Source organism: Crotalus tigris, unplaced genomic scaffold (assembly GCF_016545835.1).
Source record: "Crotalus tigris isolate CLP2741 ecotype Arizona unplaced genomic scaffold, ASM1654583v1 scf7180000017740.2609645, whole genome shotgun sequence".
Classification (NCBI taxonomy): domain Eukaryota; kingdom Metazoa; phylum Chordata; class Lepidosauria; order Squamata; family Viperidae; genus Crotalus; species Crotalus tigris.
In genome coordinates, this window is record NW_024096606.1 from 2353809 (window position 1) to 2380794 (window position 26986).

Genomic DNA, 26986 nt, shown 5'->3' on the forward strand with positions numbered 1-26986 from the left:
AATAAAGAACTGAGCAAGACATTATTTTCTAAAAATGTCTGTGTAAATCTTTCTTACAAACAAAGATGATGCTATAATCTGTTGTCTTATTTTATAGCATACTAAATTTCTTTTCAATCTTTTATTACAGGTCAATGACCCAGACTAAATGAAACTTACCTAAGTTTCCCTTTTACTATTTTAATTAAATTCAAGAAATCTAAAAATGCCATGAAAAGTGTGCCCATACCAGTTCTTAGGAACATCACACTACCAGTCCATGATTCATTGTTATACAATATAATTTCCTGGCAACTGTTAATATAATAACAATAATACTTTGTTAATTAGCTGTGGACCATATCAGAAAAAATTGTTAATAATAACAGAATACAGTACTGCATGTGCTTGGCATCTTCTATTTACTATAGAAGCATTTATAACACATCTCAGATAATCAGCTATATGGAATTGAAATTCTGCTACAAGATCTTATTTTTAATTTAGTTCTCAAATTTATTTAATGTACAAATAGGAACTAACAATTAAAATATGCAGGGATAAACAAACTAGCTCTATTGAAAATCCTGATCGGGTATTTGGAATGTAAATTGTACAAACAATTTTGCTAGGAAGTAAAACTTGTACACTATGTATTTTAATTAATTAATCAGCAAGGAATATAACACTTTTTATAGATACAAAAGAAACCTCTTTAGCTCATCTGGTAACATAGGTTCACCAATTCTCTTTTTCTTTTTGACTCCCAAGTAACTCCAGATGCACAGGTGACATAACTGCATCAAGGAAAATAGCCCTAAAGGGGGAAAAAAAAGCCAACCCCTTCCCCCCCACAAGAATGATCTTAATATCTGTTTTCTAAAGAATTTAAACTAGTTTTAGTTCTTTGCAATCCAGAATAACAATATTTATAGAAAACATTTACTTCTAAACTGGATATAAGAAGTGGAACATTCCAAACTCAATTATTTTTAGTTTATTCTAATCTAGAATAACTGTTGAAGATTAAAGTTAATCAGTCCCATAAAGCAGTTTAAAATGGATAAATACGTTTCTAAATCTGTGTTGATGGTGAGATTCATGTTTGTGACCTTTAAAGCATTCACAGCAATATAATACCATAAAGATTGCAAAAAGTACCATATAATTGTTTTAATTTGTAATTAAACAATCCTGTTACAATACCAGCCAAAACAATTTACTGCAGCAGAACAAACCTTTTACAAATCTTGTGTCACTTTGGGTCTTGGTTTTGAAAAATGGCATATATAATAATGTGTACAGTCATGCATGGGTACATATTTGCTGAGAATAAAAGTATTATGAACCAGTTTCATACTGAAAAATATTCTTTTTTGCACTTTTCTGTTGAACTTTATAAAAATCTACAAATGTGAATTATGATTGTAACAATATCATATCTGAAACTTCAGGTTTGGAAAAAATCCATTCTTCCTTTTGTCTGAAATCTGCGTCTCACAGGAAGTACTTGGATCTATCTCCATGACCATTCCCTTTAATTATTATAAGGTTGCACCCATTATGGCATCAGTGGTCGCAAGTTAGTGGAAATATTAGCAATATTATATGTAATAAGAGCACATTCTGGCACATTGGTAAGAGTTAACAATGTGATACAGATATGTCCATTCAAAGCATGCCTCGGGATCTTTACATACTGTACTCTGTGTTTGAAAGAAACAAAGGTTAATGGGCACCTTCTCTCTGCAGAAATATCTGCATTAGTGCACTGTTGATTGGAACCAGCTCTATTGGCTTTTTTCCTTCTGCATTAATTACCCTAGTATTTGCTCCAAAGTCAATAAGCAAATGGACCATGTCAACATTGGAAGTTTGAGCAGCTATGTGGAGAGGAGAATCCAGGCCTTTTCCACTATTTGCACTTGCTCCTAAAACAAATGAGATAGAACTATTAAACAAACAGTAATTTAACCTAGTTATTTCTTATCTCAGATCCATCTGAATAATTGTCAATTTATAGATTGCCAAAGGAACATAAGGTCTCCTAAATAATCATTTCTTAATTTGAAATAGCTTCAAACTGTTTCATTGTTGAGGTTTACTGCTAAAGTAATGTATCAATTATATTGATCTGAAATGGGACATTAAGAATGCTCAGTATCATTAATGCAACACAGCAATGCAAATTTTTTTGCAGGAAGCAGTGACAGTTCATTCATTTTTAAATAATTTCAAATTGGTTTCTGTTTACAATGCATGTGTTCCCCAAGGCTGTGGTTTTAAGGAAAAGGTTGCAATAAAAAATTAACCAACCAAATTCTTCAACCCTGACACAATTGCTGAAGAAAGGCCCTGAGAAGATATGGGTGTTTATACAATCTATTGAGTAGGTGGCATATAGATTTTTGTAAATCTACAGAGGAAAATTCATTACTGTGCAGGAATATCTTGCCAGGGTTCCAAGCCAAACTGATGAAATCAAAAGAACTAGAAGCCACTGTGTTTTGGCAATTATATTCAGTTAAGCTTCTTGATAACCCTGTGGTGGGCTCAGGAATTCTGGGAGTTGAAGTCCACAAGTCATAAAAGAGCCAAGGTTGCCTACCCCTGCCCTATAGGAACCTGCTGCTTCACCATGAGTTCATTGTGGATATGTTCACTCTGGCTTTAAAATAGCTAATTCTACCCAAATCAATATGCGGAACAAAGCAAGGTATGTTAGTCACTAATAGGAATGTCTTTTAAAAGGTTATAAACATTCATGAAAGATGAAGATGACTAATAAATATTAGTCAACATGACTATTACTTCTAATATCAAAGAGCAGTATTCTGAGAAACATGAGTAAGAGGAATGCATTCCCTCTTGCTTCATTCTTCCTGCTCCTTAGCTTCCCCTAAGCACCTGTGGTTGGCCGCTATGGAAGAAGGCTGGATTAATTGAGGCTTTAGTCTGATCCAATATGGCTCATCTTCTTCTCTTCAAGCATGGCTTATTTTATTAAATTAAGAGGGAAGGTGTCTTAGTGGATAAACTGAAGAGAGACACAGGAATGTTGTAGCGTTGTACTATCCTAGTTACCGTACCCTTCCCTCTCCATCAAAATACAATCTACAAATACTACTGGCCTCCCAGAGCTATTCCCATGATTGTCTGTCCTCTACCCATAGACATTTTCAGGCATGCAAAATGATTTGTTGATATTATATACCTTTTAGTGAATTACCTGACTCAAGTAACTTTTTCGCACATTTCAACTGTTGATTCTCACAAGCGACGTACAGTGGAGTTCCAAGATGCTTTATGTTATGGTCAATACTGACTCCATTGGATAGAAGAGTTTCCACACATTTGGTATGACCTTCAAAGGATCACAGAGATTTAAAAATTAAATTAAAACCCAAAAACCAGACTCCAGTTGCTTACATGTAAAAGGTGAACAAAGACTCACTGGTTTTTACAAATAACTGAAACTTTAAAACTTTTCCAATTTTTCCAATTTCTTTCTCTGACCAACCTTCTTCCATTATAGTTATGGGTTCATACTCAGGTCGTTCACAGCGCATGTCATCTGGCTATGCATAAGTGGCTGAACCAGTGCCCTTAAACTGTAGTCAATATGTAACTCCCCCATTGGCCAAAGATGGTGACCACCATCACCACAAGACAAAACTCCAACACCATCAAAGTAGTAATGCAGGCTTTGTTGAGCAACAGTCTCATCTTAGCAGATTGACAATTTTGCCCTCCAATTGAGTCCTATCACTGCCAAGGCATGAGTGTTCCCAGCTGAGAACCAAGAAAGAGCAACGTCTATGGATTACAGGCCTCAGGATGGAGTATCAGAAGCATGAGCTCCTTCCTTTAACATTTCCCTATTACAAGGCTTAAACCTTCAGCAATTAGGGAGTAGGAAGATGGAATTACTATCCTGATTTCCAGATTGTGCAATAAGACACATCTTGCTGGGTTGCTTTGGACTGGGTGAAGAAAAGGCATCTCAGAAATCTTCTTGTGATGGTCAGATTCCCTTTATGCATTTCTCAGAACCTTTTCCTCTCCTGTCCCCTAATCTCTTTAATTTACGAGATGAACAAAACATTACAAATAAATGCAAAATACCTACATTATATAAAAGACAGTTTGAGCCCTGAACCTGCCCCACCTGTAATTTCAGGAAAGCAACTAGGGATTGTTTTTTCCAACAACAGATGACACCGAAAAGGAAATGCAATGCTGGCCAGAAGGTCCCCAATCATTATCTTGAAAGTATCACTCTGGGATAAGACCGCAACAGAGACCAGCTTCATTGGTGAAGAATTGTAAAATAGACTGTGATGGCAGCTTTTATATCAACATACTTTGCTCTGGACTCAGAGCATATTATTATGGCTACAAAGACAAACTCTATGTTCAAGCCCACTTAGACAGCTAGGCTGTGGAGCCAGAAATCCTTGTTAACATTCTAAAAGTTACAACAACACTGAAAAAGTGACTTATGACCATTTTTCACACTTACGACCATTGCAGCATCCTCATGGTCACATGATTTGCATTTTGATGCTTGACAAGTGACTCAAATTTATGATGGTTGCAGTGTCCTGGTTGTGTGTGATCATCTTTTGCGAACTTCTGACAAGCAGTCAATGGGAAAACCAGATTCACTTAACAACTGTGTTACTAATTCAACAACTGCAGTGATTCACTTAACAAATGTAGCAAGAAAAGTCGTAATATGGGGCAACACTCAATAGATTTCTCACTTACTCACTCTCAGTAAGTTGAGGACTACCTGTATATCAATAATAACATTTAAATAAAGTCGTTCCAAAGATAAGAGTAATTGTAACCTATATTAATGTTCATATTTGGGGGGAAGACAGCAAGGGCTTTCCACACAGGGATTCTGTGCCAGTTGAAAGAGATCCAGACCCTTCTGGAGTCAACAGTGCTAAGTCAACAGTGTTAGGAAGCAGGGAATATTTATTTCCAGCTCAGCAGAAAGTTTTAGAATTCAATAAAGAACAGAATCCTGCAAAGCAATTTCAAATACTCTTCTCTAGCTCAGATAAACAAGCAGGGTGAAGAATTTTACTCTCCCTTTTCCCCTTTTCTTCAACATTGGATGAGCCAGCCTGCAAAACACCAGACTACCATTGAATTTGTTTTTCCCTTTTGTGCAGAATGAAAATATAGGAATTTTTTTGCTAAGGAATTTGCAGCAGCTAAGGGCAGAGCATTGATTTTAGCTTGATGTTTTTCAACTTTCAAACCTGTAGTAGGTAAAGATATAAAAATGGAACTGATGTCAAAATGATCTGACCAGAGAGGAAATTCTAATGCTATGACTGAAGGATGAGGAAATGATGAGCTTTCCAGGTGAACTGCAATGCTCCATGTCCTTCAATATTGCTCTTGAGGCTGAGGTTGCTGGGAATGGCTACTCTGTATCACATGAGGGGCTGATATTATTATTTGTAACACATCTAGACATTTGTTTTATAGTCCAAACAACAGATAGCTAACATTTAGTTATACAATATTCATACAACAAACAGAGATCATTTGTGGATTTGTATAGAATTTGTGTGGAATGAAACAATGAATATATTGTTTCACAAAGTTGTACCCCTCTTGTGTTACCATGGTATATAGGTATATATGCTGACAAATTTACCTCTTTTAGCAGCTTCATGGATGGGGGATGCCAGGTCACAAACTGGATGTGGGTTGGCTCCATGTTGCAGTAGCAGGTTCAAGCAGTCAACGCTACCACTGATACAAGTGTTGAACAGGGGTGTGTTCCAGTCAATAGTAGTGGCATTTACCTAAAGAGAAAAAAAAATTGATACTGTAATGTTTTATTTATAAAACATGTTGAAAAGTTTTAAACATAAAATTATGTAGGAAAATGTTTTGCAATGACATTTTATTATCATAGTACCTCCATAAATATACTTTAGTACAAAATAAATCTAGGATCTGAGCTCTTAAACATTGTCAGCCCTGAGTAGGTGAATGTGTTTGTGTGGGTATAAATGAGAGTTTTTGAGCATTGGCAGAAAGTACATTTCTTATCTTGTTCCAACATAGCTAAAATGAGAGGACATTTCTGTCAAGGATATTTTAATCCCCTTGTTGACCTTTCTTCACAAAAGAAATTAATTCAACTGTGAACTAGTAGCAACAAACAGATAGCAAAAGCACTTCCAGCACATTAATCCTGATTTGGGTTTATAGGAATAATAATATTATGAATCAGGTTATTTTTCCGAATATTAATTGGGTTACCATTGTTGAAAAAGTGTACGAGGATCTCATTGGCAAAGGTTACATTCCTAAGCTACCAAGGCAGTATCTAGAAAGGGGCGTTGTCTTACCTGAACGCCTTTTCTCAGCATGATGATGTAGAATCCACCAGTGGGTAATCTCAGACTTCCTGCTCAGAAAAGACTAAGTCAGAACTTTAGCCATGCCTCCCTCTGGGAGTGTCCTCCAGTTATTGATGAGGCGAAGCATCCATGACGAAGTCTGACGCAATGGCTCCAATTAACATGACACCTGCCTAGACTGCCTTAAGGGAGGGTGTGGATTCTACATCATCATGCTGAGAAAAGGCGTTCAGGAAAGACAACGCCCCTTCTCCAGCATGATGAATGTAGAATCCACCGGTGGGACATACCAAAGCCTTTCATGTCCCTACGGGGAGGGAAAGTCTAGGCTTGTGTCTCCTGAGAAGAAACTACTTGCTGCAGAACTCTCCTACCAAACAAGGCATCCGCCGCAGCAAACCTATCGATCTTGTAATGTTTTACAAAGGAAGAAGGGGAGGACCAGGTCACTGCCCTACAAATCTCCTCGACCGATGCCTGAGTGGACCAGGCCGCAGACGCAGCTGCACTGCGCGTCGAGTGAGCGGTGATATGCGTAGGAACTGGAAATGACTGAGAAAGATAGGCCCAAGCAATACATGCCCTGATCCATCTACCAGTGGTCAAAGAGGATACCTTCTGACCCATGGCAGAGGGCTGAAAAGACACGAACAAGGCCTCTGATTTATGAAAGGCCAAGGTCTGCTTAACATAATGACTCAGAGCTCTGCACACGTCTAACTTATGCCCTTGTCTCTCCAGATGATGTGACGGATTAGGACAAAAATCTGGAAGAACTAGGTCCTGTGACCTATGAAACCAAGTGTTAACCTTAGGAACAAAGGAAGGGTCCAAACAAAGGACCACCCTATCCTCAAAAAAGGTACACAAATCACTCTGAACTGAGAGTGCGGCCAATTCCAAAATCCATCTGGCCGATGTGATAGCCACCAAGAATGCTACCTTTAAGGAAAGGAAATGAAGTGAACAAGACCTAAGGGGCTCAAACGGCGGAGAAGTCAGGGCTTGTAACACCCTAGGTAAGTCCCAAGAGGGATAACGATGGACCACAGGTGATCTGGCGTTAACCGCTCCCTTCAGAAAGGCACTTATAGCCGGATGATGCGATAAAGGGACCAGGTTGTCACAGGTAAGGACTGTTTGCAAGGCCGCAACCTGTCTGCGATGGTACTAGGTGATAGACCCTTATTCATACCTTCCAAGAGATACTCCAATATGTTAGGAATGGTGACTGATAATGGCCTGAGCTGCTGTTTAGTGCACCACGTGCAGAAGTTCTTCCATGTGGCGTCAAAAATCCTATTAGTTGAGGGGCGTCTTGAGGCCTGGATCATCGAGATCACCCCGGACAAATAGGATTGCCTAGCTAAACTTTCCCACTCAAGTGCAAGGCGGCCAACTGGAGCTACTGTGGATCTGGATGTTGAAGATTCCCTTGGCTGAGAGCCACTCAGTCCGGGGGAATCCTCCACGGTGGCGAGAGCAATAGATCCACAAGGTCTGCAAACCACGGACGCCTTGGCCAATGTGGAGCAATTAAGATTATCTCCACCCCTTCCTGAATCAGTTTGCAAATGGTTGCCTGTAACAACAGGAGAGGACGAAAGGCATAGAGCAGGCCCTCCGACCCTTGCACCGGAGGGCGTCCGTTCCCTCCACCCCCCTTGTTGGAAACCTGGAAAAGAACCTGGGAAGTTGGGCATTCATCGGGGAGGCAAGGAGATCCAGATGTGGATGGCCAAACCTGGCCGAGATTTCCCTGAACAGTTCCAGGTCCAGTAGCCACTCTGAATGGTCTACTGTGACCCTGCTCAGGGAATCTGCTTGTCGATTTGCTTCCCCCAATATGTGTTCCGCCCTGATGGAACCCAGAGTGGACTCTGCCCACAGACCCAGCTCCAAGGCCTCCTGCATGAGTGACCAGGACCGGGTCCCTCCCTGTTTGTTGACATGAGCCTTGGCTGCCACATTGTCTGTCAGGATCAGGACGTGCTGTCCCGTCACTAGGGAGGAAAACCGACAGAGAGCTAAGTGTATGGCTCTGAGTTTGAGCCAATTTATGTTGTGGACTAGATCCAATTGGGACCACTGTCCCTGGGCAAGATGGGTCTGAAGATGGGTACCCCAACCGAACAGACTGGCATCTGTAATCAAGGTGAGCCTGAAAGGCTCCTTGAAAATGGTCCCCTTGGACATTGCAGATGAAGCCCACCAAAGAAGAGATGACAGAGTATGATGAGGAACCCTGACCTTTCTGGTGGATGAACTGAGGTTCTGTTTCTGGAAGGGAAGGAGGAACCATTGAAGGCTTCTGGAGTGAAGTCTGGCCCATGGAACAATCCCCATGCAAGAAACCATCTTTCCCAGGAGCTGAGACAGATGGACCAGAGGCACTGTTCTCTCTCTTCGAACCTGGTGCATGAGCTTTCAGATGCTGACCCGATGCTCCTGTGAAAGATAAACCTTGCAAAGATCTGAATCTATAATTGCCCCTAGATGAAGGAGGCACTTTGTGGGGAACATGTGGCTCTTTTTGAAGTTCACGGAGAACCCATGAACCTGAAGGGTATGTATCGTGATTTCCAGGTCTGACTGAGCCGACTGGAAGGAACTGGACTGTACTAAGATATTGCCGAGATAGCATTGCACGCGCACCGGCATCTTCCTGAGTTGGGCCGCCAATACTGCCAAAACTTTTGTGAAGACCCTTGGGACTGAAGAGAGGCCAAAGGGAAGAGCTCTGTATTGGTAATGTCGGTGCGCGTAACAAAACTGAAGGAACCTGCAGTGGTCCGGAAGTATTGGAATGTGTAAGTATGCCTCTGTCAGGTCTATGGAGGAGAGAAAGTCCCCTTTCCTGATGCTGGCCAGAATGGACTTTAGGGACTACATCTTGAACCTTCTGTAGGTCAAGAAGTAATTCAGACCCTTTAAGTCCAGTATCACCCTCCATCCCCCTGAGGCTCTGGGAACCATGAACAGAATGGAGTAAAACCCCTCTCCTTCCTGTTCCTCTGGAACAGGCTCTATTGCCTTGATTTCTACCAAATGGGAGATGGTCGTGGCTACTAATTTTGCTTTGGTTGTGTTTTGTGATACTGGGCACTGTATGAAATGATCTGGGGGAGGTGAATAAAACTCTAGAGCGAGTCCGTGTTTTATGGTCTCTCTGACCCAAGAGTCGGTGGTGGTGACCTCTCAAACGTCGCTGAACAGTGCCAAGCGACCCCCTATGGGATAGTCCTCCTTGGCATCACTTGGGACAGCCCCCAGAGCCCCGGAAGGGACGCTTGGACTGGAACTGGCCCTTGGCTGCAATGCTCTGGTGGTCCTGTTGGCGATCCTGCCTGGGGGGAAAGGATCGCGAGCCTCTGGGCCAATCCCAGGATTGCCCGGTCCAAAAGGGCTGCCTCCACTCCCAGGAACCACTGGGATGGAAGGCCTGCCTACGAAAGTCCTGCTGGGGCCGCTTATCTGATTTTTTGGATGGGTGTGCCAGGATCTTACATTTGTCCTTGCCTTCAATTATATGTGGTTCGAGGACTGAACCGAATAGGTGTGTACCACTGTATTTGGACGTTGACAGACGCCACTTGGACTTTAAGTCAGTCCGCCACTGTTTCAGCCACAGTAATCTGCGAGAAGCAACGGTGGCTGCATTGGATCTGGCGGAATACCTGGCTATTTACCTAGAACTATTTAACTCATTTTTTGCATCTGTCTTTACACAAAGGGAAAAAACAGACCAACCTATCAAAAATAGTGCCATAAAAAACGAAACAGAAACACAAGTTAAGATAAGCAAGAAAATTGTTAGGGAGCAGCTGTCCAGCCTAGATGAGTTCAAATCACCAGGACCAGATGGATTACACCCCAGAGTTCTCAAGGAACTGGCAGATGTAATATCGGAGCCACTGAACTATATTTTTCAAAGATCCTGGAACACAGGGGAACTACCAGAGGACTGGAAAAGAGCTGATGTAGTTCCCATCCTCAAAAAAGGAAAAAAAATGGATCCAGGAAATTACAGACCTATCAGACTGACCTCAATACCTGGGAAGATCCTGGAAAAGATAATCAAACAACGAATCAACGAACACCTAGAGGCAAACAAAGTCATTACTAAAAGCCAACATGGGTTTGTCAAAAAGAGATCATGCCAGACAAATCTTATTGCATTCTTTGACCAAGTGACAAAATTAGTTGATCAGAGGAATGCTGTGGAAATAATTTACTTGGACTTCAGTAAGGCATTTGATAAAGTAGATCACAACCTACTACTTGACAAGATAGAAAAATGTGGGGTAGACAGAACCACCACCAGATGGATCCATAGCTGGCTGACCGGCCGTACTCAGCGAGTGGTCCTCAATGGAACTGCATCTATATGGAGGGAAGTGTGTAGTGGGGTGCCCCAGGGCTCTGTTCTGGGCCCAGTACTCTTCAATATCTTCATCAACAATTTGGATGAAGGAATAGATGGGGAACTCATCAAATTTGCAGACGACACCAAGCTGGCAGGAATAGCCAACACTCCAGAAGACAGGCTTAAGATACAGAAGGATCTGGACAGACTTGAACACTGGGCACTAACTAACAAAATGAAATTCAATGGTGAAAAAAGCAAGGTTCTACATTTAGGCAAGAAAACCCAAATGCACAAGTACAGCATAGGTGGCACCATGCTCAACAGTAGTAACTGTGAGAAGGACTTCAGAGTCCTAGTAGACAATCACTTAAATATGAGCCAGCAGTGTGCTGCAGCTGCCAAAAAGGCCAACACAGTGCTAGGCTGCATTAACAGAGGGGTAGAATCAAGATCACGTGAAGTATTAATACCACTCTTCAATGCCTTGGTAAGGCCACACTTGGAATACTGCATCCAGTTTTGGTCACCACGATGTAAAAAAGATGTTGAGACTCTAGAAAGAGTACAGAGAAGAGCAACAAAGATGATTAGGGGACTGGAGGCTAAAACATATAAGGAACGGTTGCGAGAATTGGGTATGTCTCGTTTAACGAAGAGAAGGACAAGGGGGGACATGATAGCAGTATTCCAATATCTCAGGGGCTGCCATAAAGAAGAGGGAATTAAGCTATTTTCCAAAGCACCTGAAGGCAGGACAAGAAGCAACGGGTGGAAAATAATCAAGGAGAGAAGCAACCTAGAACTAAGGAGAAACTTCCTGACAGTGAGAACAATCAATCAGTGGAACAGCCTGCCTCCAGAAGCAGTAAATGCTCCAACACTGGAAGTTTTTAAGAAGAGACTGGACAGCCATTTGTCCGAAATGGTGTAGGGTTTCCTGCCCGAGCAGGGGGTTGGACTAGATGACCTCCAAGGTCCCTTCCAACTTTACTACTACTATTATTATTATTATTATTAAGGATGGAGGCAATGGAGGTTGCAAAGGTGGTTGACTCCTAGAGGATGACATAAATTGAGTAAATGCATGTTGCATAAATGCCTGAAATTGTGCTGACCACATATTCTGTTGGTCCCTAGAACTGACCCCAGTCTCAGTTGTGGCATATGTGGCTTCAGGACCCTATTGTGTAGGTGAACATAATGAGCGAGGGGGACCAAACTGTTCAGTTTCCCCCTGAGGAGACCATGCCCTAGGGTAATCATGGGAAGGTGCAAATGGAGGCTCAAATGGAGAAGTGTCCAATGGAATGGGGGGAACCACTGATGTGGCCAGAGATGACCACTGTTCCTCTACCGTAGTACTGCTAGAGGATAACACAAATTGCATAAATTCATGGTGCATGAATGCCTGAAACTGCCTTTCAGACCATATATTTCGTTGTTTCATAGAACTAGCCCCAACCTCCATTGGGACATACGTTGCCTCAGGACCAGGCTGTATAGAAGAAGAGGAGGAGCGAGGGGGACCAACCTGTTCAATTTCCCCCTGAGAAGACCATGCCCGAGGGGCATCCTGGGAAGGCGCAAATGGAGGCTCAAATGGAGAAGTGTCCAATGGAATGGGGGGAACCACTTCAGCTTCACTGGACATGAGTCTTTGGGCTTTGGAGAATTCCCTCTCCAGCGCCTGGTGTCTCCTCATGGCTTCTGGCTCGGCTGCCTTGGACGACTCTTTGGTAGATAAATGCTTTGTCTTGGCCTTTTTCTTTCCTCCCCCATCCAAATCAGTTGATCTGCGCTTTGTCTGTGTGGGGGGAATACCAGAGCCTTGTGATGCCTGGGGTGAGGAACTGTCTGCCATTGCAATCTAGACAATCCAGGCAAGGGATATCTAGAAGTGGGGGGAACCCAAACACGCAGATCTAGTTGTCAGAGACGGGAAAATGACCCTCGCTCTGAACCACAGCAATGGCAAAAAACAGCCAGACAGTTCACTAGAACTGCCTGTCAAGGCCTTGTGGCACAGTGCCACAGACTAAACAGAAACAGGTGGATTCTAATAAATTCCCCTTCGCTCAACACACACAGTAAAGAAGGATATACAACCTGAATTTCATGAGTAGTCAAAATAATAATGCAAGTGCAATGAGGCGATCACTGATGTGATTCCCTTAATAATGCACCAAATTATCCAGAAAGATCTTCAATGCTTCCCCCCAGTGAAGGCCTGACACAGCAGGCCAGGGCAATTAAGCAAGCAGGTCCCAATAGAGCTCAAAGGAACACGAGGTCCCTACAAAATGGCGTCTGCGCCTAAATCGCTCTCAAAATGGCAGCCGCGCCTTGAGCATGCATTCAAATGGCAGCTGTGTCTTCTAGTGCCTCTTGAACAATGGCAAACATGCCAAAAAACTGAGAAAATGGAGCTACAAGTCCCCTTGGAAGGAAGGGCCTTAAAAATCTGCAGTCTAAATAGGCTCCCTTCCCCCCGCTCTGAAAAAAGCACTTGCGGTTTGGTTGCTCAGCTTCGCTGCAATCCGAAGTCACCTGCTTCCAACAGAGAAACCTCGTGCGTCGGCAACAGCAAGGAAAGGGAAGCCCTCCGGTCCGTACAAGCTCCGAGGAACTCTGAAACACCGCAAGCCAGCTGTCCGGCTGATCAGGGGTCCCGCTGATCATCTCGATGGAAGCGAAAACACTCCACTTCAGATCAGCCTGTAACCTGCTCTGTAGGAGCCTGTTAGGCTCTTGTGGCCCAAAGGCCTGAGTAATATCCAGGAGGATTACTGCCAAATTCTTTGCCAATTTGAGTCCAAATATCAAGGAAGAATAAAAACACCTGAATTTAGAGATCTTTTGAATAAATTGAAATCCAATTAAAAATAAACCAAATTAATTAACCTAGTCTAACTGAGGAGCCAAAGGAGTTGCGTCCTACTGAGCTGAGACTAAGTCAAAAACTGGGGGACACTCCCAGAGGGAAGCATGGCTAAAGTTCTGACTTAGTCTCTTCTGAGCAGGAAGGCTGAGATTACCCACCAGTGGATTCTACATTCATCATGCTGAAGAATTATTTATTTTTCTTGCATGCACTATAACTAGATCTTTGAGTACTTACGTTGGCTCCATGTTTTAATAAAACACTGACACATGCAGCATGTCCTCCTAAGCAAGCTTCATGGAGAGGAGATACACAATCTGCTGTCCTAAAATTCACACTAGCTCCCTGGTACAACAACAAAAAGCATAGTTAGAGAGAAATCCCACATGTTGTTTTCAAATCTAAACTAACCGAACTAAAGATTGGATCTACTGTTTCCACCAGTAGATTAACCCATTATTTGGGTTTTAAGTAGCATCAGGCCATTATAATATGGCAACTATAGTATCAGGTCATCTTTGAACCACTTAAAGCTTATTCTGCAACTTAAAATGTATTAATTTTCCTAAACAATATGCTCTCTGCTGGATGCAGATTTTTTCCCCAACACTGTTACAGTATATCTTAAATATTGTGGCAGAAATATATGGGAAACTATTTGCTTTGAAAATGTCAAGCCTCAATGAAAACTCTAATGGAAGGATGCACTTGGACTCAGGTCTTGGCCCCAAATTTTCTACTACTGAAATGGTCGTAATGAGAGTTGAATATTGGATCAAAAGGTCTTTGGCTTGATCCAGGGCTTTCTAAAATTGACACGTGTCAAGATTCACATCCCACCACAACTACCACCACCACATGAAGAAGAAAAACTTGACTTACTTCTCATCATTTTATTTTGGTTTTTCAAAAGCATAAAAGTATGGATTCAAAAAAGGCAAAAGGAGAAATTAAATCACTCAAGCCTTCAAAATAAAATAATATTTACTTACAAATATAGTTTTACTTAAATTGATTGATTTACTTGCAAAGTTTCAATAACCAGAAGTCCACAGAGCAGAAGGCTGCCTTGAAAGCTCCTCAAAATATTTTTATGAGTCTTTTAATGTGAAGGAGAAAGAAATACATTCACAGAAATTAATTTTAGTTAAATCCTGCTTGATCACATTTAATTCTTCCACCATGTTTATTGGTGTATTTTTAGCGAATCATTGAAAACTTGAGTGCTCAACCATTTTCCCCTGTCAAAAAGATCTGTTCTTCTGGATTAGGTGAAGAAGAACCTACACAATTATATTGCATTTTAATTGATTTTTATTACATTTTACTTTGTATTTTTCTACAAATAACTCAGCAAATCAGAGCAGAATTTTACAGAATCTTTTTTCCCAGTTATCCTTTTTTGTTTCCCATCTATCCTCCTGTTCAAGATGAAATGTCAAGCATGGATGTAAATTAGTTTTACACACTTAGCACAATGAAATCAAAATGCATGAATGCCACATAATCAGTAGCTATAACAAAATGAATCTGCAAGGAACTCCAAGGTTTTTTATGGACTGCTGCTTTTCCCCATATTTTTTAACTTCTGCATGAAAAAGCTGGAGAAGCTCATTCACCTATTGAAGTGTTATCCCTATGTGGATGATAGTCCAGATAGTCCTCACAATCACAGTTGGGTCCCAAACTTCTGTCAGTAAGCAATGTGTCAAGTGAATTGTGCCTGATTTTACTATCTTTTTTTGCTGCAATTGTTAAGCATCTCATGTTGTTAAATGAACCCCACTGTCTTTGCTTGTTGGAAGCCCTTTGTGAAAGTCACAAATGATGTTCACATGTCCCTGGGGCACTGCAATTATCATAAATATATGCCAGCTCCTGAATTCTGATCATGTGACCACAAGGACTAGTTGTAAGTCACTTTTTTCAGCACTTCAGACAGTTATTAAATGAATTGTCATAAATTGAGGACCATATGTATCCACATACTGTATACAATAACATATAAGCTCAACCAGAGATACCATGGAATTCCTGAATGAGTGTCTGAAGACTGTAAAGATTTAGTTGGGGCCCAACAAGCTTAGATTAAGAATGAAATGGTCATAAATGCAAAGTCATGAAATGAATGCAGTGGTGATAAAGTGAAACCATTGTTAGCTATGGCACATTTTTGCTGAAAACCTGAAGTAAATGCTAGTTTGGACAAAAATATTGTAAAACATATGACTGCAGAACATCACAAACAGCCATAAATGTGAGTTGGTTATGGAGCACCTGACATGCAGTCACATGACTACAGGGGATGTGGCCATCAGAACTTCAGAACCGGGTTATAAGAACCTTTGGATTGGGTGTCTATTGTAACTTTGAAAGGTCACTAAGCAACTGATCATAAATTGAGGAGTACCTGTACTCCTATTCCAAAGTCACATCATTGGTTACCAAAAGGCTACTAGGTTCAATTAAAAGTGCTGGTTATAATGTGTAAGCCTTTTACAGCACAGTACAGCACTGGGAGATACCTGGAAATATCTTGCTAAATTTGAATGTGCCACCTGCACAGTCATTTAGTGAACACCAGTTGCTGGTCCATCCCCTCCAACCTATCGTGTTCAAGAGGTATGGATCACATAGCAAGCCCCAGTAGTGGCCCCCATCTTATGGAAAAGTCTCCTCAAAGTTAAGGGAATCTTAACGCTGTAATTACTATGTGAGAAGGCAAAAGCAGCACTGTTCAGCAGATTTATTGCCCTCAGATTGTCAGTGGCACCTTTGATATACTAGTGTTTTTAATGATGTGCATGTTTGTATGTAAATAAAAATGAGAAAGTTGGCTATAAATATTGTAAAGAAAGAGAGAAAAAATACTGCAATATAGATTTCCTTGAAGTCAAAGCAAAGTCAACCTTATATTGTGAAGTACAGCCTGTCTTCAGAAAAGTATTTAATGATGAGGATAAGCAAAAGATTGATCTCCTTTTTATCACCATACCTGATTGATGAGTTTCTTCAGAGCATGTAGTCTCCCATGAATGGATGCTTCATGTAAAGGAGACCAGTCAGAGACAAAATCTGTATGAAGATGGAGAAAAAGGATATAATTTAATTAGTATATCTCTATACTTGAATTTGGATAATACTTTAATAAAGCTCCCACTACCTAAAGGGATTTTCTAAGATTATATGCATTTATGGGTTTCGGTATGATTAAATACTTCATACTGCTTCAATAAGCAAAGGCAATTATATTTTATTGCCTTGCAGGTCATTCTTATCTTAAGACCCATATAACTCGGGGAAAAACCCAAAATATCACACGATGAAACAGACAAAAGCTAGTCATCAAGATGACTACTGCCATCTCTATGCCTTTTGCTATGCTGCTCATTTTATTTGGTTGCCTAATGTGAGAAAAACAATTTACAAAAAAGGCACAGCTTTTTACCTCCAACAAAACTGAAGGAATGTAAAACCCCTTAACTATAGCAGATTTCATGCATGGCATGAAATATGGGAGTTATGCACATGACATAAGGCAGGAATAAGTTTCAAAGTCTGCTCCTGAATTTCATATCAAGAATTCTGAATGTGAACAGGAACTGGGACACATCAATGAGTAGATCCCATTCACACACTCTGTTCCATATGTAAACATGGGCAGGGAGGTGGAATGGGACTCGTCAAAATATGCTCATCAAATGTATTTATATTAAGCATGGCTCTGATTCCACATCAGGTCTTATATTCCGGATTTCTTTCCATTCCCAAATCCAATGTACTGTATTAAATCCATGACCCATGTTTTCTGTCTCCACTTATAACACAAAATACCTAATTGTGACCTTGGTCCTACAGCGATACCTGAGGACCTTAAACAACTTCACTATTTCTCTCTTGCTGTCTTGTATGGCTAACCTGCTTACCAGAGAAGTTAAATAATCCTCCATTCAACTAAATGCTACTTCTAAGACTGCCTCTTCTACAAGGGCTTAATACAGTGCCTGAGCTGCTACATTGCACATGAACTCAGCCTACAACTAAACTTAAATACCTGCTACATAAAACACATTAGTTTATTTATAATCTCTACCTTCCTTTCCTTCATTTTCTCCTTTTCATTGATGTCAAAATTTAGAATCTAAGTTCCTTGGTTTAAAATTCTATAAACTATTTGGTTCTAAAGTAACAAATTGAATGCCAGTATAGTAGTAATACAACATATTGAAAAGTTATTGTAAATGTTTCCAAGAAAATAACCAGCAGTTGGTAATGACTAGGTTTCTGCTCAATTTGATGATAAAAACGAAAAAATTACATTTGCTATCTGACACTTCTTTTTCACATTGTGTCAGATAATTAATATAGTGCTAAAGAAACACAATTCCACAATAGAGGCTAACAAGAAATACAGATCAGCAAAAATGTTATCCCTCTTATTTACCTGAAAAAGAATTTAAAAAATCTTTCAATTTCATGACTCTTCAATCATTTTAAATGGTCTTTTACTTCAAGCATGGACTTGGACAGTATGGCCTCATTTTTTTAAGGATAATGTTCATGAATATTCTTGCTTTTAGTTAAGTGAACTAAATGATCAGATGACCCCATTCAGCTCAATTTTCTTTCAGATTTGTGGCCTTTCTAATTTCAATATATTATTATTATGGATCATTGAACAGTCAGCCAGATGTTCAGACTGGATTTGGCATTTTGTCTACCTATCGAGTCCTTACCCAGGACCTGGGATAGGCAGATGTGGATGTTTGATGGTATTACAGATATCGTCGCAGGATGGAAGCAGTTCCTATAAGGCTGCCTTTTGCAATTGACTAATAGCGAATTTGTCAATGCCAATGGTGTTCAAGTGGTGCTCCAGTTGTTTTGGGATTGCACCCAAGGAGCCTATGACTATTGGTACTACCCTTGCTTGCTTTTGCCACAGTCTTTCTATTTCTATTTGTAGGTCTTTGTATTTTGTTATCTTCTCCAGTTCTTTCTCTTCTATTCTGCTATCTCCAGGCACTGCCACGTCCACTATCCAGACTTTTTTGTCTTTCTTATCGACAATTGTTAAGTCTGGGGTGTTATGTTGCAGGTGCTTGTCTGTTTGAATTCTGAAGTCCCAGAGCAGTTTAATTTTATCATTTTCTATGACTTTCTCTATTTTATGATCCCACCAGTTTTTGCTTACAGGCAAATGATATTTTCCTGTAAGCAAAAACTGGTGGGATCATAAAATTTCAATATATTATTATTATTGTCAATCATCGCACAGTCAGCCAGATGTTCAGACTGGATTTGGCATTTTGTCTACCTATCGAGTCCTTACCAGGACCTGGGATAGGCAGAAGTAGATGTTTGATGGTATTACAGGTATCGTCGCAGGATGGAAGCAGTTCCTAATAAGGCCGCCTTTTGCAATTGACTAATAGCGAATTTGTCAATGCCAATGGTGTTCAAGTGGTGCTCCAGTTGTTTTGGGATTGCACCCAAGGAGCCTATGACTATTGGTACTACCCTTGCTTGCTTTTGCCACAGTCTTTCTATTTCTATTTGTAGGTCTTTGTATTTTGTTATCTTCTCCAGTTCTTTCTCGTCTATTCTGCTGTCTCCAGGCACTGCCACGTCCACTATCCAGACTTTTTTGTCTTTCTTATCGACAATTGTTAAGTCTGGGGTGTTATGTTGCAGGTGCTTGTCTGTTTGAATTCTGAAGTCCCAGAGCAGTTTAATTTTATCATTTTCTATGACTTTCTCTATTTTATGATCCCACCAGTTTTTGCTTACAGGCAAATGATATTTTCCTGTAAGCAAAAACTGGTGGGATCATAAAATTTCAATATATTATTATTATTGTCAATCATCGCACAGTCAGCCAGATGTTCAGACTGGATTTGGCATTTTGTCTACCTATCGAGTCCTTACCCAGGACCTGGGATAGGCAGAAGTAGATGTTTGATGGTATTACAGGTATCGTCGCAGGATGGAAGCAGTTCCTAATAAGGCCGCCTTTTGCAATTGACTAATAGCGAATTTGTCAATGCCAATGGTGTTCAAGTGGTGCTCCAGTTGTTTTGGGATTGCACCCAAGGAGCCTATTACTATTGGTACTACCCTTGCTTGCTTTTGCCACAGTCTTTCTATTTCTATTTGTAGGTCTTTGTATTTTGTTATCTTCTCCAGTTCTTTCTCTTCTATTCTGCTGTCTCCAGGCACTGCCACGTCCACTATCCAGACTTTTTTGTCTTTCTTATCGACAATTGTTAAGTCTGGGGTGTTATGTTGCAGGTGCTTGTCTATTTGAATTCTGAAGTCCCAGAGCAGTTTAATTTTATCATTTTCTATGACTTTCTCTGTTGCTGTCTTCTCAATTTTGACTTTGTATGCATTTGTCCTTAAGGCTTGGTCTTGTGCAGCCAGAATTAATCCCTCGGTCTCTTTCTTCAATTTTCCTGCTCTTAGCCATTGCCAGGTTTTATTATTATCTGCTTTCCCAGCTATTTTTTTAATGTATTGGCCATGTAGTGCTTTGTCTTCCCATGCCTCTATTCTGTTCTTCATTTGGTCTTTCTTGTAGGCCAGTTTGGTCTCTCCAGTAGTTAGTAAGCCTTCCTGATATACTAATTTCAGTGCATCTTCATCATTGTTCTTCAGATATTCTTCCAAAGCCATTTTTTCTTCTTCAACCATCTGATGTACTTGTAGCATTCCACGCCCACCTATTTGCCTTGGTAGATAAAGTCTATCAATGTCACTGCGTGGATGAAGGGCATGATTCATTGTCATTATTTTTCTGGTCTGCCTATCCATTGCTTTTAGTTCTGCTTGAGTCCAGTCCACTATTCCAGCTGTGTACCTAATGACTGGGATTGCCCAGGTGTTGATTGCCTTTATGGTATTTCCTCCATTGAGTTTGGATTTTAAGATCTTCTTCACTCTCTTGATGTATTCACCTCTAATCTTTTTCTTGACTTCAGTGTGCTTGATGTTGTCAGCTTGAAGGATACCCAAGTATTTGTAGTACTCTTCCTCATCCAGACTCTTAATGTTATTTTCGTGGGGCATCTTGATTCCTTCAGTTTTCACTATTTTTCCTTGTTTGATAGTAAGTGTGGCACATTTGTCCAAGCCAAACTCCATTACAATATCTTGGCTATATATACGGACAGTGTTGAGCAGCGATTCTATTTCAGATGATGTTTTTCCATACAGCTTCAGATCATCCATGTAAAGGAGGTGGGATAGTCTAGCAGATGTTTTTGATGTTTGATAGCCATGTCCTGAGTTATTCAGTATTGTTGACAGAGGAAACAGTGCAATAACAAATAGTAATGGTGATAATGAATCTCCTTGAAATATTCCTCTCTTGATATTAACCTCTCCCAGCTTTCTCACCATTGATCTGCAACTGTGTCTTCCATTGTGCCATCGATCTTTGCACAAATTTTCTGATGTTTCTACTGACTCCTGTTATTTCTAGGCACTTTATTATCCAATCATGTGGCAGAGAGTCAAATGCCTTTTTGTAGTCAATCCATGCCACATTCAGGTTGGTCTTCCTTCTCTTGCAGTTTTCCAAGATCATTTTGTCTATTAGGAGTTGATCTTTTGTTCCTCTGCTATTGGGGCGGTTTCCTTTCTGCTCAGGTGGAAAGAGATTGTTTTCAACTAGATGCTGTTGTACTGCATCAGCTACCACACCAGTTAGTAATTTGAAAGTTGTTGGTAAGCAGGTAATTGGCCTGTAGTTACCTGGTGTTGCCCCTTTTGCTGGATTTTTCATTATTAGGTAGGTTTTCCCAGTTGTTAGCCACTTTTCAATTTCTCCTCCTTGTAGTATATTGTTGAACTGCTTGGCAATGAGTGGGTGTATAACAGTTAGATGTTTCAACCAAAACCCATGCAGTTCATCTTCACCTGGTGCTGACCAATTTTTGATTTTCTTTGCTCTTTTTTCTACCATTTTTGTTGTTATTACTAGTTCTTTCATTTCAACTTCTGTTTTATTTGCATCCACCTCTTTTAACCAAGCTGCATCCTTGTTGTATTTCTTTGGGTTATCCCATATCTGCTTCCAGAATTGCACTGTTTCTTCCTTGTCAGGTACTGACTGATTCCTTGCAGTTTCTCCATTGATGGATTGGTAGAAACGTTTCTGATTGGATTGAAATTGGAGGTTCTGCCTATAGTTTGCAATTCGAGCTTCATATCTACTGATTTTCCTGGCTATAGCTGTTATTTGTTGCTTTATTATTTCCAGTGCTTCCTTGATCTTCCTTGTTTCTAAGTGGTATTTCTTGATTAGGTATTCTTTGGTCTTCTTGTTCTTCAGCTTCTTTTCTTTCATCTGTTCTAGCTTGCTTGCATGTGATCTTAACTTGCTGATCTTATTTTCTAGTCTAACCTTCCATTTTTGTGGTGCACTGTTTGTTTGTTTTTCTTTTTTGTTGATTTTACATCCCAGGTATTCTGTTATAACTGCAGCTGTGCTGTACATTAATTGGTTTGTTTCTTGCAGTGAATTGGTGCTTATACTTGCTATTGCAGTATTTGCATCTTTTAATGCTTGTGCTAGCTGTTTCTTTGGAACAAGCTTCAATGCAGGCAGCCTTATTCTGTTGTTTTTGTGCTGTTCTAGATGCTCAGTTATTCTTTGTTTCAATTCTTTTATTTCTTTAGTTAGAGGGTTTTGTTCTTCCTGAGGAAGAGGTGCCTGGTTTCCAAATGAGAACAGTTGTATATCTCTGCTGGATTCCTTCACTGCCAACTCCCCCTGGTTTGCCTCTACATTCTGAATTACTTCTGTAAGGCTTTGATTTCTTTGCCCTGGGTAAACCTTTGCAGTTCGTCCAATTCTGTTTCTGTGAATACTTTATTTCGTGTTATAAATCGGCGTTGATCTGCTAGTCTCTGTTCTGTTATTTCTGATTCTGGATGTTGTTCTTTCCAGAACTGGTGCATTCGTTTTAGATATCCTCTTCTTGTTGGACTTGATCTGTAGTAACAGATCATTATTTCTTTGTTTTCCATTACTGTGTATCTGCGACGGGTAAACACCTTTTCTTCCAGTAGTTCTGCAGCTGCTGGCCCTGGTTGCTCAGCCAACAGTCCTGAGTCCTGTAACCCATTTTTCACCAGATATCCAGGAACTCCAATATCTAGTGCGGACCTTGTTAACCCGGGCGACGTCCGAGCCGGTATGGCATTCTGAAATTTACGTCTCACCATATTTTTTATGGGAGAGACACTCTTTGTCTGACTCCTCTGATGAGACCTGTCCAGTATGGTTGAACCTCTGGCATAGCTCTCATCTTCCTCAGAGTACACAAGCCCCACAACCACGTTTATTATTATTATTATTATTATTATTATTATTATTATTATTGCAGATGCAGTGCTGTTGAAAGAATATCAGCTATCACAATGATAGATGACTTGATACCCCACATGCATGTTGGATTTCAATTCCCATCACTCCCAGCTGCTATCTAAACTATAAGTACAGGGCTTGATTTGGATATGAGGGCAATCTGTCTACAACCTGTCACTCCACTTATCACCAGAGTTGATTTAACTAATCTGGGTGACTAGGCAGGTGTCCCCTTCCTCTCTCATTGCTCCATGTGCATCCCTCCCGAAGCTGCGAGTTTGATGGAAGAGGACGACCATCCCAGGCATGTACTGATCTTCAGTCAAGGGTATATAATATCTCCAAATAAGCTATAAATACAGAACTTAACATCTGTGTTGGTAGTAGTAGTTAGTTCTGAGCTATCGTCATTTACCTTTTCTACATAGTTAACTTCCAGAAAACAAAGTCCCTAATCATGAGTAGGATCATAAACTATGTTAGTTAAAGTAGGGGAGTTATAAGATCAATCGCACAACCGATTTCACAGAGAAAGATTTTCAAATAAAAGTGTGTGCTCAGATAAACTATTTCAAAGTTTTCAATAATTAAAGACAGCAACAAAACTAGTCTTGCTCCTGGCTAAAGAAACAGGCATTGTGCCAATAGTGCCTGTTCAGTCAAAATAAATTAATGAAAATATCCTTTCAAAATGGGCACTGAATTGGGCTCTATATTCTGCGGCTATCATTTGCTTAGGCAGAAAGAGTAAGTGTTAATAAACCAGGCATGCCCTCCCAACATGTCTCTTGTTAAAGATGCAAAGTCAGCATTTAATTTTTATATCCTCATTCTAGTCCATTAATACCCTGGGCTGATTATATTGGCATATCCAAACTACAGAATTAGCACTAAAATAACAGGAAAAATGTAAGAAAAAATAATTGCTTTGAAGGATTTCTGCCACAAGGCAAAATTTACAAAAATGATTTCTTTGAGTATGATCTGTACTGGAAGTATTAGAGATATGTTTTAGCACGTAATTTACTTTTGCTAAAAAAGAAGCAAGAACCTGGGTCTGAAGAAATTTTAAAAGGCGGTTACTTTCTATGGAGATATACACTTCTATAATTTATTGACTATTCTTAGGTATAACATATATACTTAAATTCAGTTTACAAGAGAATCCTTGTTCAATTCCTGACAGTTCAGCAGAGTAGCATTGATGGAACTGATGGAAAAATACCATCTTTCCCCAAAAGTAAGGCCTACCCTGAAAATAAGCCCTAGCTTGATTTGGGGGGGTGTAATATAAACCCTACCCCCAAAATAAGCCCTAGTTTTGGGGTGAGGCACACACCTAAAAATCAAGCTAGGGCAGGGTGGTGGAACTACCTCATGCGCCCCGCACCCTCTTACCTTGCAGCCAAGCCTTTCCTCGCTGGCCCACTTCTTCTGCGGTGTCCCCAGGCCTGCATTTTGCAGTCAGAGGCCTTTCCAGAAGATCACTGAAGCTGAGAACCGAGCTATGGATTCAATCCATAGCTCAGTTCTGCAAGGCCTCTGCAGCCGAGAACTGAGCTATGGATTGAATCCATTGCTTGGTTATCAGCTGCAGAGGGCTTCCAGAAGGGCCTGACTGTGAAATGCAGGCCCAAGCTCCCTTCTGAGTTGCAGAATGAAGCTGATCCTTTGGCTGCAGAAGAAGTAGGCCAGCTGGGCGAGCCTGTCAGTGCTGCCGCTGTGAGGTGAGTGGAAAAGTCACCCCCTGAAAATAAGGCTAGGTGCCTTTTTTGGAGGCAAAATAAATAAATAAATAAGACTGGGTGTTATTTTCGGGGAAAGACGGTATCTGCAAGACACCATGAAGAAAGCTGCTGTCAAGAGTAAACGTTACTGTTCAAGAACCATTGAACTGAATACTGTTAAGATAGTGTTGTCAGATTTCAATTGTCAGTGAAGGTCCTCTAATATATATCTGAAATTTCCCTATATGAGAAACTCTCTGTATAAAAATAATAATCAAAAAATATACTAAATATCAAAGTTATAATTCTTCAATACACAATTGTTGACAGATGTAGGAAGTTTTACATGCTACACAGAGGGAAGCTAAGTTTCATATTGATGTAAAATGTTTCCAGGATGAAAGAAATGTATTCTTATATTTATATTTAAGAGTTGATTATATTGGTTGGTTTCCAATCTTTTCTTTTTATACATGCTATAAAATAGCTTTTAGCTCAATTGCATTCATACTAAAAACATAAAGTATCATCAGTGAGCAGCATACAACATGTGAACCATCAGTAGTATTCATGGGATGCCCAAGTGAAATAATATCTAGCTTAAAATTGATATTTTTAATGGCTGATATTTTATTAGATCACCAGATCACCAATTCTGACAATACTGTAAGGATTGAACCATATATATATGGTACTTATAAACTATTCCCTTGCAAACTGTTTGTGTTCAGACCACAAATTCAGCCTGCCAGTGTGGTTTGACCATTAGATATAAGAATTGTATACATGCACAAATTTTATATAGAAACCTTCCTATAATTTTTAGACATTATTTAGGGGATTAAAAGATGGCAGAAATATATGAATATTTTTCTCTAATGTTTAAGGATGTAGGGACTCATCCTTAGAATGAAGTTCAGAAAAAAACTGAACATGAAGAATGGAACTGTTTTTCTCATTTTTAAAAAATCATCCATCTCATATCTCTTCTGTAAGCTCCTTGTTTCTCAGAAGCTACAATCTTCAGGAGTTGGGGGAGGGGGGGGAATAAAATCTTTCTGACTACTGAATATAAAGAAACTATTTTCCATACAAGTTTCTAGATCTATAAAAGTGTCATGATTCAGATCTGTCTTTTCTCCCAGTTTAAATTTTTTTGCTTTATTTTTTGCAAACTGTTTAATATATAACTTTTCGAATTAAATTGCATTTAAGATTATATGACCCAACTTTAAATTTATATAAACATCTATTATTGAAATGATAAATGGAATACTGTATAACCATAAGTAGGAATAACTACTAAGGTTAACCTATTTTCAGTTGCAGAAAATCAATATGTTTGCTGAGAGCACTGAAGCCCTATAGAAATTCAGCATAAACTGCAGATCACAAACATATCATTGTAATTATTTTATGTGCATACTGCCATTTTTAATCAATATTTTTTAAAGAAGTTTGCAAGCAGAAAGTCAACAGTGAGACATTATGGGGTGAATGCTAAGGTCATTGTTGCTGCAATTCCCAAATTATACTGAAATAATTATCCCTAGTTGTACACAAACTCCAATATTATTCAAAACATCATACATACAAGTAATAAGAGGAGGACCCTGAAGGATATTGTTCAAATTATGCGAACTAATCAACTTTCTCATATTTGATGCTGATACTATGAAGCAATGCAAAAGTCAAACAGATCAAAATGCAATTTACATTTGTAAATCTCCAGTCTTAAAAAAAAAATCTCTATTTTAGCAACTTTTTTTGCACACTCTTCTGTATTTTCTGTATTTGATCCTTTTTATTGATTATTCTCTCTGCTGAAAAAAAATATTCTAAAGAAATAAATTCTGCTAACTGCCAACTCACAACTTCTCTGGCTTTTTCACATCTGCTATGAAACTGCACATAACAGAGTGTTTACTTACCACCCATCAGTAGATTAAGTAGATAACGTGGATGAGTGATCCTTCCTGAACTTCGAAATAGGCAAAGACCAGTATTTTCTTCTTCCACATCCATTGCAATACTGGGCTACAGTTATTCCACTTCAAAGTTGAAATCATGAGAGTTCAAATTCCAACTTGCCTCTTTTAAAACAAACAAACCAGCCAAAAACAAAAACAACCCAGATTCAAGTTCCATGAGTTATTTATTAAGGGATTACTGCAGCTACTGTCAACAGTGACCAAAACACCTAGACATTTTCAGATTTCAGACACACAGAACAAAGTGAGGAATATGGCTGATGTCATATCC

The 26986-nt window shown here is 39.8% G+C and overlaps 1 protein-coding gene across 3 annotated transcripts; it reads right to left on the reverse strand.

Moving 5' to 3' along the window:
- ASB9 (ankyrin repeat and SOCS box containing 9) lies at positions 1-26986 on the reverse strand. 3 transcript variants are annotated; one of them, XM_039339868.1, is made up of 7 exons: positions 26656-26984; positions 16620-16699; positions 13862-13969; positions 5660-5810; positions 3209-3343; positions 1719-1910; positions 1-796 (listed from the first exon to the last, which is right to left on the reverse strand). In XM_039339868.1, the coding sequence occupies exons 1-7, from the start codon at positions 26747-26749 to the stop codon at positions 672-674; spliced, it is 885 nt and encodes a 294-aa protein (XP_039195802.1). In that variant the 5' UTR covers positions 26750-26984; the 3' UTR covers positions 1-671. The 3 variants fall into 3 exon arrangements, with proteins under 3 accessions (XP_039195802.1, XP_039195800.1, XP_039195801.1); XM_039339866.1 differs by lacking the exon at positions 1-796 and having other exon boundaries at positions 1147-1910; positions 3194-3343; positions 26656-26986; XM_039339867.1 differs by lacking the exon at positions 1-796 and having other exon boundaries at positions 1147-1910; positions 26656-26977.